Raw genomic sequence first — 12,240 nt, forward strand, 5'->3', positions numbered from 1 at the left:
CAGACACTCACGTGGAGCCTGTTTCACTGCAGCCTCTCCACTTGCTGGGTCCAGGAGCCTGCTGGGATCACTGGGGGCCTGGCACCAGCTGAGCCTCACAATCCCCAGCTCCTCCCCAGACCTGCCCTATTTACACCTTTCCCTGGGGCAGAGTCCCAGGTGGGGAAGATGCTGGGAATGCCCAGCTGGGCCACCAGCACCTCCCCTGCTGGGAGCCAGGGCATGTTTCTGGGGTCCCCCTCATCCCTGCCACCCCTCTCCCATGGGGGAGGATTTTCCCCCAGGAGCCCAACAGGGCCATGTGCCTGCAGGGTCTCCAGCTCTGTGTGTGATGGGGTGCCAGGCATGGGGTCTCAGGGTGAAGGAACTTCCCAGGAAGCAGGGACTGCCTCTGTGCTGGCTGCTTCTGGGGGACACCAGCGTGGCACAGGGCATATCCATCAGGAATTAATAATTATTATTATTTACCCCTGCGTGGCGGCTGTGGCTGAAGGTGAGCAGCCAGCTGGATGTCCTGAGGGCCCCTTGGTGCCCGCGCTCAGGCAGTGCAGGGCCCCGTGGGTGCTGCAAGAGGGGCTGGTGGCTGGGACAGCTTTATACCCGCCGCCCCGCGCGGGTGTGCCATGCCACGCTCCACCTTCTGGCACCCTAAATTTGTTTTCATGAGGGTAATTTAGGTGGGTGCTGCAGATTCTGGGAGCCCAGAGTTTCCTGTGTAAGCAGCCCCGTGGCAGGACCTGCACACCCACTCCTGTTTCACCTCCACAGAGCTTCAGGGCCGTGGTCTCTCCCTGCTGCCAGCTCCTGCCCGCTGGAGCTGCCTTGGGGTGACCCAGCCTGGGAGCCTGACTCCCACCTTGCTGGGTAGACACTGAGTCCACGGTGTAACCAGGGGTGCATCATCCTCTGTCGCTCCTGCACCCTCCACCCTGGGGTCTCCCTGTCCTCCCAGCTCCTACCAGGCTGCTCCCCACTCCCACGCCTCTCCAGCACCCTTTGGCCCCCCAGCACCCAGCAGGGTGCTGGCCCTGCGCCCCAGGACCACACACCCCGGACGTGCACGGCTGTGCCGAGGCGTTTACACCCAGAGTTTCCCTGTTCACACTGTAAACCCATGGCAAGACCGTACACAGAGAATGGCACCCCCAGCCCAGCTCTGCCGTGCACCAAACTGTATTTATTTTGGCAGATCTGGTTTGCATAACTGGAAAAACCCAGGCGAGGGCAGGGTTAGCTGCGAGTTAATGTTTGACTCCCTTTGAAGCTCATTTCAGCATGAAATGTTTAAGGGTTAAGCAGCTTCACCTTCCCTGCACAGGGAGCAGCACAGCGGGGGAACGAGCCCCTGAGCATCTTCGCTGATGCCGGGGTAATTAGATCCCGCGGGTCCCACGCGTCACCGCGCAGCTGTCACACCAGATGAAATCCTCGGCTCATAAAGGCTTATCCCGTCGGGCTGGGGCTGGCTAACGAGCTGGCGGCTACCATTACCTCCCAGCCTGGGATGTGATCTGTGCAAGCCGTCGAGAGAGGCTGTGCAGTGACCCCTTGCCATCGCCCCGCTTCCCAGGGCACAGAGGGCAGATGCAGATTCTCTGTCGGTCAATCCCGGGCCCTTTTCCCAGAACACGGCTCCCAGCTTGCCCAGTCGAGGGGTGCGGGGGGGGGGGGGGTCAGGGCGCTGCCCCAGCAGAGGCGCAGCCGGCTGGAAATCCCCTCCTCGCTGGCGCAGTGCAGAGAGCAGAGCAGCTTCCTGCGCCGGCCTGAGCGTGGCACGGTGCCAGCCTGGCCACGGCAGCACCGAGTGGGATGGCCTTGGGCTGCCAGAGTTGGGGTGAGCATGGCCCAGGGCTGGCTGGGTTGGGGGGTTCTACCTGCTGCCCCTCTCCCCTCCCTGAAGTGGGACTCCCCCAGCTCCCGACGCTCAGAGCCGCAGTGCTGGCATCACCACCTCCTCCTCCTCCTCCTCCCGGGCAGGTCAGCTGCAGCCCCTCACCCTGAGCAGCGCAGGCAGGGCCGGCAGGCTTTGCTCAGAGCCAAAGCGCCCCCCGAGAGGCTCCATAAGGAGAGCAAACCCCTGCCAGCGCGGCTGGCTCGTACCCTGCTGCGTGGCCCCCTGTGTCCCCTGCGCCACGTGGCCGTGTCCCTGTCCCCACGTCCTTCGGGAAGGCCCGGGGCTGGGCGCTGCACCGTGGCCGATTCATTTTGAGGCTTTGCAGCCCCCCGGCTCTGGGCAGCCTCGTCCCTCCTCCCCGCGAGAGGTGACTTTTTGTGACTCAGAGCTGGAAAGGAAACGCAGCGGGCTGCGAGAGGAGACCCGGCGGGCTGTGGGCTGAGCAGAGCAGCCGGGTTTCCCCGCGCAGTGACATGTGGAGCCGACACCGGTGTCACCCCAGGGTGGCCCAGAGGGCAAAGCCCACCCAGGCCGTGCCCTGCTGCTGGGGTGGGTGCGGATCACGCCGCCGGCCTTGCTCCAGCACAGCCCTTCGCAAGGGCAACCAGGTGGTGCTTGGCACCAGCCAGCTCCATCCCTGCCCTGCGCAGGGTGAAACCCCTCTTCCTCCCGAAAGGACGGCTGAGCCGGGCTCCTCGCTGGAAGGAGAGTGGGACAGACCCTCCCGGTAGCCACGGCATCGAGGAAGGGTGCTCAGGAGCCAGCTGGGAGCGAAGGGGCTGTCTGGGAGCCTGTGCTGGGGCCCAGCCCTCTGCTGGCACTGATGCTCGTCTCCCCCACATGTGCCCCCACCTCCCCGCAGAGCAGCGCAGGCGCGGGAAGCCGTTTCCCGAGGCGTGGGAAGGCCGGTGCCCAGAAGCACCGTGACCACGGGCACCACGGCTCCTCCGCGGGGACGGCTTCTGCCAGGAACCCCAGGGCTGGCGGGGAGCCGGCGCGGGCGCAGGATGAGTCAGGCCCCCACGCCGGCCCCCGGCAGCCCTTGGCACAGCTCATCTCGGCCCTTCCCACCCAGTTCCCGTTCGACTCAGCACCCGCAGCCCCTCCAGGCAGATGCGAGTGTTAGAGCAGAGGAGAAAGTTGAGACATGAGGCAACATCACTGCTCACACCAGCCTGGAAACCCCGTGCCTGTTCCCCCAGCTCCCCACACTCGTGGGGCTGAGATGTGGGTCCCACAGGAGGACATGGCCCCTGGGGCAGGGAGGTGTCCTGGTCCCCAAAGCAGGAGAATGCGGGAGCGGGGTCCCTTGTGCCCTGCAGGGAGGGTGTGGGAGTCCTGAAAGTCTGAGAGGAGGTACCCGGGAGGGGTGCAGGGGGGGTCCCCTGTGCTTTCTGGTGCCCTGTCCCTCCTCCCGTGCATGCAAGGTGCCTGTCCCCTCTCTCCCGTGGGTTGCCCTGTCCCTCCTATGAGTGGGTCTGTCCCCTCTCCCATGGGTGTCCCTGTCTCTACTCCCACAGACTGCCCTGTCCCCTCTCCCGTGGGTGGCCCTGTCCCCTCTCCCGTGAGCTGCCCCGTGTCCCCTCCCTTCCCCACCGAGCTGGCGGAGCCGCCAGAGCCGGTGGCGTCGGGCGGGAAAGGGAAAGTGAAAGTCGGGGCCGCGTTTTCGCTTTCGCCTCCCCGGCACGTTCCCTGGGGCGGCGGGGCCGGGGCGGGCGCGGGGCGCGATGGCGGAGCCGGGGGTGCCCATGCGGCTGAAGGAGTGGCTGATCGCGCAGATCGACAGCGGCCGGTACCCGGGGCTGCGCTGGGAGAACCGGCACCGGACGCTCTTCCGCATCCCCTGGAAGCACGCGGCCAAGCAGGATTACCGGCAGCAGCAGGACGCGGCGCTCTTCAAGGTACCCCCCAGCTCCCCGGGACCCCCCTCGGATCTGGGAGCGTCCCCGAGACCCCTCAGTTGGCTTCCTGCGCAACCCCGGGACCCCCACTTGGTTCCATGCACACCCCCACCCAGCTCCGGATGCACCCCCGGGGCTCCCCGCAGCCCAGCTCCATGTGTGCCCCAGGGACCCCCCACCCAGCTCTGTGTGCACCCCTAAGGCCCCCCACTTGGCTCCATGCAGACCCCTGGGACCCCCCACCCAGCTCTGTGCGCACCCCAGGGGCTCCCCACTGTCCAGCTCCATGTGCACCCCTGGGACCCTCCACTTGGTTCCATGCACGCGTCCAGGACCCCCACCCAGCTCCAGGTGCACCCCCGGGGCTCCCCACTTCCCAGCTCCATGTACACCCCTAAGGCCCCCCATTTGGCTCCATGCACACCCCCGGGACACCCCCCCCCCCCCAGCTCTGCGCACACCCCCGGGGCTCCCCAAAGCCCAGCTCCATGTGTGCCCCTGGGACCCCCCACCCAGCTCCCTGCACACCCCCAGGGCTCCCTGCTGCCCAGCTCTGTGCTCACCCCCAGGACCCTCCATTTGGCTCTATGCACACCCCCAGGACCCCCCTTCCAGCATCCTGTGCACCCCTGGGGTTCCCCGCTGTCCAGCTCCATGTGCACCCCTGGGACACCCCACCCAGCAATGTGTGCACCCCTAGGACCCCCCACTTGGCTCTATGCACACCCCCAAGATGCACCACCCAGCTCCCTGTGCACTCCTGGCCTCCCCGCTGCCCAGCTCCATGCGCTCCCCTGGGACACCCCACCCAGCTCTGTGTGCACCCTTAGAACCCCCCACTTGGCTCTCTGCACACCCCCGGGGCTCCCCATTGCCCAGCTCTGTCTGCACCCCCGAGACCCCCCACCCAGCTCCCTGCGCACCCCTGGGGCTCTCTATTGCCCAGCTCCGTGCGCTCCCTTGGGAACCGCCCCCCCCAGCTCCCCACTGCCCCCCAGCTATCCCTGGTGGGCCCCCCTTGCACAGCAGAGTAGGGGGACCAGGGTGCAGGCAGCCCCCCCAGCTCGGCTGACCCTCTGCCCGGCAGGCCTGGGCTGTCTACAAGGGGAAGTACCACGAGGGGACGGACAAGGCTGACCCCTCCACCTGGAAGACGCGTCTCCGCTGTGCCCTCAACAAGAGCACGGACTTCCAGGAGGTGCCCGAGCGGAGCCAGCTGGACATCTCCGAGCCCTACAAGGTGTATCAGATCGTGTCTGATGGCGCCCGGGATGCAGGTACGTCTCTGCCATCCCTCCTCCTGCGCTAGATTTGGGGCTGCTGCCTGCGCCGTGCCTGGACGAGCTCCGCAGACATCACCCTTCCTCCCCACTCCTCTTCCTCTGCGGGTGTCCCGGGCAGCCAGGCGCCTTCCCAGGGGGTTGTTCCTGCCGCGTGCCAGGGGCTCATCGGGTTTTCCTTGCTCTCCGCAGAGAAGGACAGTGACACGCGGTCCCCAGCCGGCGAGGATCAGCAGGTGAGCCAGCCTCCTGCCCCGTGCCGTCCGCAGGAGCTGCCTGCGGACAGGAGAAAGTGGGAGCCCCAAATACCCCCTTGTCCGCCGGCTGCTCCCCTGCCTGCACGCTGCCTGCGTCTGGGCATTTGAGGGGCCCCTGTGCCCCGGCACATGGGGTCTGTGGCAGAGGCAGGAGCCGGTGCAGGGGGCTCAGCCCTCACCGCGGCCGCGCTCCTCCCCAGAGCAGCGCCGTGGGGAGCCTGGAGGAGGAGGCCCAGGAGGGCAGGATGGAGACGTGCCACGTGTCCCGGCTGCCCCTGCTCTCTGCCCACCCGGCCGAGCGAGGTGAGGAGGGTCCCTGGTGGGGGGGGGGTGCTGCAGGCAGGGACCATGCTCTGCCCAGCAGGACCGACCCTGCTCTCTGTAGGGGATGCCCGCAGGGATGGAGACGGGGACTGGGGGCTTCCTCCCTGCCCCAGCGAAGCCACTTGATCCCACAGGGGCTTTAACAAGGCCCAGTAATGAGCAGCAGCGGGGGGATGGACCCTGCTGCCCACCTAGCCCAGGGGCTGGGGTCAGAACAGCACCCCGGGGCCCTCGGGGACGGCTGCCCATGTCCCTTCACCACCTTGTCCCTGCCCTGGCCCAGGGTACCACGTGAGGGGAGTCTTCTACGGCTGGGACCCGACCCATGGCCACCTCCTCCCCGGCCCCCCATCCTACCTCCCCGTGGAGGATGTCAACCACTCAGGTAGGAGCCGCGGTAGCTGAGTAGTGCCTCGGGTGACCCCCCCCGGGGACCGGGCAGCCCCCAGAGACGGGGCTGCCCATGAGCTGACCCTCCCGTCCCCCCAGACTGCTGGCTCCACATCCGCCTCTACTACTGCGACGTGCTGGTGAAGGAGGTGACCACCCGCACGGCCGAGGGTTGCCGCATCACCTCCCGCGCCGTGCCGGCCGACAGCGAGCGCCTCTACGGCCCCTCCTGCATGGAGCAGATCGAGTTCCCCCCGCCACGGGCACTGGGCGGCAGTGGCCGGGTGGCCGGCATGACCGATGTGCTGGAGCGGCTCCTGCCCCACCTGGAGCGCGGGGTGCTGCTGTGGGTAGCGCCCGAGGGGGTCTTCATGAAGCGCCAGTGCCAGGGCAGGGTGTACTGGAACGGGCCACTAGCCCCACACAGGGACTGGCCCAACAAGCTGGAGCGGGAGAAGACCTACAAGCTGCTGGACACGCAGCAGTTCCTGCAGGGTAAGTGCCCACCCGGGCGCACGGGCCCCCGGGAGACCCCCATCCCCTCGGGAACGGGGGCAGGCCCTGCTGTGGCATGGCTGCTCTGTGCCGGGGGGGCCGTGGGGACCCCGCCTTGAGGGGGGGCCGGTGTCTTGCAGAGCTGCGGGGGTACCTGAGCCACGGACAGCCCACGCCGCAGTACCAGATCCACCTGTGCTTTGGGGAGGAGTACCCCACCAGCGCCGGGCACCACTTCCAGAAGCTCATCATGGCCCACGTGAGTACACACCGGGGCACGCGCAGCACCCCCGAGCTGGGCACCGGGGCCGTGGTGGGCTGGGGGGGGCACACGGACCTGCACCCACCCTCCCTCGGCTCTGTGCTTCCGCAGGTGGAGCCGGTGTTTGCGCGGGAGCTCCTCCATCACGCCCAGCGCGTGGGGCCGACGCTGCTCCGCGAGTCCCCCCAGCCCTGCGCCCCCGGCGCCTCCAGCCACGTCCTCCGTGTCCTCAAACAGCTCTGCCAGCCCTGAGCGCGGCGGGGCTGCAGGAGAGCCCGGGCCCGCAGAGCCTCACAGCGGGATGGATGGATGGATGGATGGATGGATGGATGGATGGATGGATGGATGGATGCTCCGTCGCCCTGCGGCCCCGCTCCGGACGTGTTTCCCATGGATGAGGCACTCAGCGCTGCAGGGCTGGCCAGCGCACAGCTGCCACCCCCCCGCAACAAATTGCTGTATTTATTCCCCGGGAGCCCACCCCGGGTGGGATTTACTGTGTGCTTGGTCGGTGAGCCAGGGCAGAGCCAGCTCCGGCCTCGTGCCCGGCACTGCCGGGACTGGTTGTTCATGAACCTTAGAAATAAAGGTTGTGTTTTGGTACCGCTGGATCTGGTGTGGGGGGGCTGGTGCCACTCCGAGGGGGGCACGGGCAGCTGGGGGAGCCGAGCCTGGGTAGAGCCTCATGCTGTGGGCAAAGCCTGGCTGCGGGGCACAGCGTGAGCCAACCCCCCCTGCCCCTGCGCTGGCTCCAGACCCGTCCTGCCGCGGGTTCAGGCAGCAGCGAGGTGCCGGAGAGCTGCTCTGCCCCCCCAAGCAACACGGGAGCCAAAGGCACTCACTGCCCGCGCCTCAGTTTCCCCTGGTGAGTGGAGTGAGGGGGCTCCTGGGAGGTGGGGGCCGTGCTGCGCCCAGTCCTGGCTGGGCACGGCGCGGGGACCCGGCACAGAGCTGAGACCTGGCACAGAATCCGGCACAGCCCCGGGCTGGGGCGGGGGCCGAGGTGCTGGGGGGGTGGGCAGGGGGGCCGGCAGCAGCCCCAGCCCCACCAGCAGCCCCCCGCCATCCCGACTGCGCGCCGTGGGCAGGGCAGGATGAGGCCCGGGTCGTGGGAACCTCCCGTGGGAAGAGGGGCTGGGGGGAGCCGGGGGCCGTGCCCGGGGCTCGGTCGAAGCCAGCGCTGCCCGCCCCTGCCCTGGCCGTGCCAGCCCCGGGGCGACTGGCTGCTGGCCGCAGGCCTTGGCGGCGCGACCGTCCGTCTGTCCGCAGGGACCAGCGCTGGACGGCGGAGCCCCGCTCCGCCCTGGGCGGCCCCGGAGAGAGGAGGGGCCCGCCGCCCCCTCGCCGGCCGGGCGCGGGAGGCTGGACCGCCGGCGGGTTTTAACGGGCCGTGGCGGGGCCGTGCGGCAGAGCGGGAGGGCCGCGGCCGGCCGGGAGGATGCAGCCGGACCTCCCCGTCGGCGACACGGCGCTGCGCAGCCCGCCGGCCCCCGAGCCGGCCGGTGGGCCCTTCCCTAGCCCCGAGGCCACCAAACCACCCTACAGCTACATCGCCCTCATCACCATGGCCATCCAGAGCGCGCCCGAGAAGCGCATCACGCTCAGCGGCATTTACCGCTACATCATGGGCCGCTTCACCTTCTACCGCGAGAACAAGCAGGGCTGGCAGAACAGCATCCGCCACAACCTCTCCCTCAACGAGTGCTTCGTCAAGGTGCCCCGCGACGACAAGAAGCCGGGCAAGGGCAACTACTGGACGCTCGACCCCGACTGCTACAACATGTTCGAGAACGGCAGCTTCTTGCGGCGCCGCCGGCGCTTCACCAGGAAAAGAGGCCTCCAGGATGCGCCGGGCGCCGAGGGGGACGAGGGGCGTGGGAAGCCCCCCAAGCACCGGGCACGGGGGCCGCCCGCCGCCCCGCTGCCCGAGGAGGGGAAGGCGGAGGGGGGCTACGCCTCGCCGGTGGCCACGGGGCGCCTGCCAAGCCCCGCCACGCTGCCCGAGGGGGTGCCGGGGAGCGCCGAGCCCTGCGCCCGGCACCAGCCACCCAAGGCCAGGCAGCCCTGCCTGTACCTGCCGGACACGCCGCAGCCCAAGGGGCCGTTCTTCGCCCCCCCGGAGAGCCGCCCGCCCAAGGAGACTGTCTTCGGGGGGCTCCTGGCGGCGCTGCAGCTGCCCCGGCCAGGTCAGTACCCGCTGCCCGGCGAGCGCCCGGTGCCGCACCCGGCCCTGCTGCCCACCCTGCTGCCCGCCCAGCCCAGGGACCCCCCGCAGGACTCCCCGGCCCCCCCCGGCACCCCCCCGGGGCAGTTGGAGGGCGAGGAGCCGGCCACCCCGGGGTTGGGGCCAGGTCAGCCCTTTGGGCAGGTGCCCCCCGCGTTCCCTGGCACCCTCCTGGGCACGGGCAAGCCCCCCCCGTCCTGCTTCCTGGAGGGGGAGGGCTACGCGCAGCCCCCCCTGCCTGTTTTTGGCTCCTTCGGCCGGTCGGGGCCCGAGGCACTGGGTGGCAGCTACCAGTGCCGGGTGCAGGCGCTGAGCTTCTGCGTGAAGGAGCGGCCGTGCGGCACGGCGCTGGAGCATCTCCTGGCCGCAGCCCCCCCGGCCCCTGCCGCCCCCCGCCAGCCGCCCTTCGGGGCTGCGGGGCCACGGGTGGGTGAGCAGAAGGAGCCATGGGGGCCGGGGGGTGCGATTCCGCTGCAGGGGGGCAACGGCTACCCCCTGGGGCTGCCCCCCTGCCTCTACCGGACACCTGGCATGTTCTTCTTCGAGTGAGGGACTGGCTCACCCCGGGATGCCCCCGGCCCCCACACCGAATAAAGCGCATTCCCCAACGCCGCCTCTGTGGTCTCTGCGCCCCGCTTGGGGTGGGCCGTGGGCAGGGGCGACCTGGGGACCCTCCATCCCAACCTGGGTGCTGGCTGGGGGACCCATGTCCCCAAGGCCACCCGGCGTAGCCCCCATCCCCGCTGGCCCCTCCATCAGCAATCGCCGGCTGGACAGTCAGGCCGTGGGGGGACAGAGCACGGCCGGGGTCAGGGCACCTGCGACCAGGTCCCGTGTCCCTGGGAGACGCTGGGGACAAGGTTCTGCCGTGATGCGGGGCCAGGAGCCCCCCAAAGCACCGTCCTGGGGCAGCAGGAGGGAACCTCATCCATGAGAGGTGGGGGGACGAGCTGTGGCAGGAGCGAGCCCCCGCAGGGCCCTGCCACCGCCTCCCTGTGCCCGGGAGCACTCGGGGTGCCCAGCTTTGCCCTAGGTGCCACACATGGCACAACTGGCACCAGCTTCAGCGCCTGGCCCCACTCATGCACCTTCATGGCCCCAGAGAGATGCTGGGGAGGAGTGGGGGGCTGGGGGGGTCTGCTTTGGGAGGGGACAGGGCTCCCTCCCCTTTCTGTCCCTGCTTGGGGCTGTACTGGTGCCTGGCCGGGGTCCCACCAGGTCCCTGCAGACACCCCCAGAGCCGGGCTATGCCCGGGGCTGCGGCTGCGATGGAAACAGCCGGGGAAAGCGGATTCCTCGGACCTGAATCATGCCGGGCGGCTGCCGGTGAGGAGGCACCGGCTGAGTCACCGCTGCCGGCACCGGGCTGGGCACAGGGGCTGCCCCGGCTGGCCGGGCTGAGGGACACGGGGGTCCCCACACAGCCCCGGGCTGGGACCTGGTCCCCAGCCCCTTCCCACACAGTGCCAGGACAGCCGGGCCAGCGTCACCGTAGTGGGGCCAGAGCGATGCTGGCAAAGTGGGGGGCTGTGCCTGTACCCCTGTCCTGCCCCCCCCCCAGACTGGGAGCGGGGACACCCCAGGAGCAGCAGTGCCCGGACCCCACGGCACAGCCAGCCCCAGGGTGGGCACGGGGGGAGGATGCCGGGCTGGCGGGGGCTCTCCACGCTGCTGTGGGGAGTGGGTTTGTGGAAGAACCACCCCCCCCCGGCCCCCCAAGGCCAGCAGGACCCCAGCTTGGCCAGTCCCGGGGGTCTCTGCGGGGGCTGCACTGGCACCGAGGAACAGCGCTGGCGTCACTTGGGGACCGGGAGCACTGCGGCCGCGTCAGCCCCGTTATCAGCCCCAAGACGGCCGCTGCCGGGCCATGGCCACGTCCCAGCCCCAGGCAGGGCAGGGGGGGCCACCCTTCGTCATCGGGGGCGGCCACTCAGCCCCGAGCCTCTCTTTTCTCCCTTTTTTTTTTCTTTTTTTCCCCCCACTCCCCAATGGAAAACAATATTTGAGCGTCTACATCATGCTGGCGTCTCCGGAGCGGCCGGCGGCGAGCGCGGGTGACCTCAGCCCCCTCCTTCGCGCGGTCCCCGGGGGCGCGGGAGGAAGCGAACGCCGCAGCCGTGCCCAGGGGCCGTCTGGTTCCCACGCAGCGCGCCCGGGCCCATCGCCCACCCCGGCTCCTGGGAACACGCGGCCCCGCGCGGTGCCCCGGGCTGGGGTCCCTGCGCTGGGAGCAGCGTGGCACTGCGTGGCACAGCCCATTGTTCCCCTGAGGTGCAGCCCCCCCGAGGATGGGGACCCCTTGGGAATGGGGACCCCCGGGGGATGGGGACCCCCTGTCCCACAGAGCCTGGCTACCTTCACCGCCCTGGGCACGCAGGCCAGGACCACCCGCTCGCCCGGTGCTCCCCTTCTCTGCGCCCACCCCGGCTCCCCAGCCACGGGCCCGCTGCGTTCCCTGCCCAGACTCCTCCCTGGCTCGCGGTGGGTGGCCAGGCCTGGCCCCCAGCCCACTCGCCCGCTCCCAGTACGGGCCGTGCCGCAGCTGGGGGACTGGGCTGCACCCAGTCACGGGGCGAACGCGGTGCTGGTGCCAGCGGTGCTGCTGGTGCCGGTGCTGGAGGTCTGCCCGCTCCCCTTCCCTCCCCGTGCTGCCTGCGGGGCCCCTTGTTTGTGCAGGCAGGGACGGGGAAAGGCTCCCTGCGAGTGCTCAAGGCTGTGGGGACAGATGCTGCAGCCACACGTGCACACACCCCAGACTGCGCTGTGTGTCTGGGGGGGTGATGAGGACCCCCCCAAGGGAGGGGTGGCACCGGCTGCTGCAGCCTGTGCTGGACCAGGACCAGCCCTGTCACCATGCCCATCGGCCCCGGCAGGACCCGTCCCCTCCCCGGGTTTTGGGGGCTTCCAAGCCCCACCCTGCCCCTTGGCCAGGAGCGCAGGATGAGGCCACGGCTGCTCCCACGGGTGCCACCCCCACAGTGCCGATGGAGACACGATGGGTGCCCCCGTGGGGTCACAGGGTGCAAGAGGAGGGGGCTGGAGAAGCCAAACCGGGCTGTGGGGTGGGGGTTCCCCACCCTGGCCTTGGAGCACCAGGATGTGCCGATGCCTGTCCATCCTCGTGCCGCAGCCACGCGCACGCGCAGGACCCGATCCCCCGGAGCACCTTGGGGTGCCGGGAGTGTCCAGGGGTGACATCCTGGCCAGGAACCC

General features: G+C 69.7%; 2 protein-coding genes across 3 annotated transcripts; both read left to right on the forward strand.

The window, feature by feature from the left end:
- Positions 1 to 3,558: 3,558 nt before the first annotated feature.
- On the forward strand, positions 3,559 to 7,406 carry LOC141931369 (interferon regulatory factor 4-like). Of its 2 annotated transcripts, XM_074843393.1 has the most exons (8): positions 3,559 to 3,795; positions 4,883 to 5,072; positions 5,268 to 5,311; positions 5,533 to 5,635; positions 5,940 to 6,041; positions 6,146 to 6,541; positions 6,682 to 6,800; positions 6,915 to 7,406. In XM_074843393.1, the coding sequence occupies exons 1-8, from the start codon at positions 3,622 to 3,624 to the stop codon at positions 7,053 to 7,055; spliced, it is 1,269 nt and encodes a 422-aa protein (XP_074699494.1). In that variant the 5' UTR covers positions 3,559 to 3,621; the 3' UTR covers positions 7,056 to 7,406. The 2 variants fall into 2 exon arrangements, with proteins under 2 accessions (XP_074699494.1, XP_074699495.1); XM_074843394.1 differs by lacking the exon at positions 5,940 to 6,041.
- An 816-nt stretch (positions 7,407 to 8,222) lies between these two features.
- Positions 8,223 to 9,635, forward strand: FOXS1 (forkhead box S1). The gene has a single exon (XM_074843150.1). The coding sequence runs from the start codon at positions 8,242 to 8,244 to the stop codon at positions 9,574 to 9,576; it is 1,335 nt and encodes a 444-aa protein (XP_074699251.1). The 5' UTR covers positions 8,223 to 8,241; the 3' UTR covers positions 9,577 to 9,635.
- Positions 9,636 to 12,240: the final 2,605 nt, after the last annotated feature.

This window comes from Strix aluco, chromosome 17 (genome assembly GCF_031877795.1).
Source record: "Strix aluco isolate bStrAlu1 chromosome 17, bStrAlu1.hap1, whole genome shotgun sequence".
NCBI classification, from domain to species: Eukaryota; Metazoa; Chordata; class Aves; order Strigiformes; family Strigidae; genus Strix; species Strix aluco.

Bases quoted from the DNA above. Each gene is read 5' to 3' on its own strand.
- LOC141931369 (XM_074843393.1), top strand. From the start codon at position 3,622: ATGGCGGAGCCGGGGGTGCCCATGCGGCTGAAGGAGTGGCTGATCGCG. The intron at 5,636-5,939 runs GTGAGGAGGGTC...GCCCTGGCCCAG, and splicing joins TGCCCACCCGGCCGAGCGAG to GGTACCACGTGAGGGGAGTC. The intron at 6,801-6,914 runs GTGAGTACACAC...GTGCTTCCGCAG, and splicing joins AGAAGCTCATCATGGCCCAC to GTGGAGCCGGTGTTTGCGCG.
- FOXS1 (XM_074843150.1), top strand. From the start codon at position 8,242: ATGCAGCCGGACCTCCCCGTCGGCGACACGGCGCTGCGCAGCCCGCCG.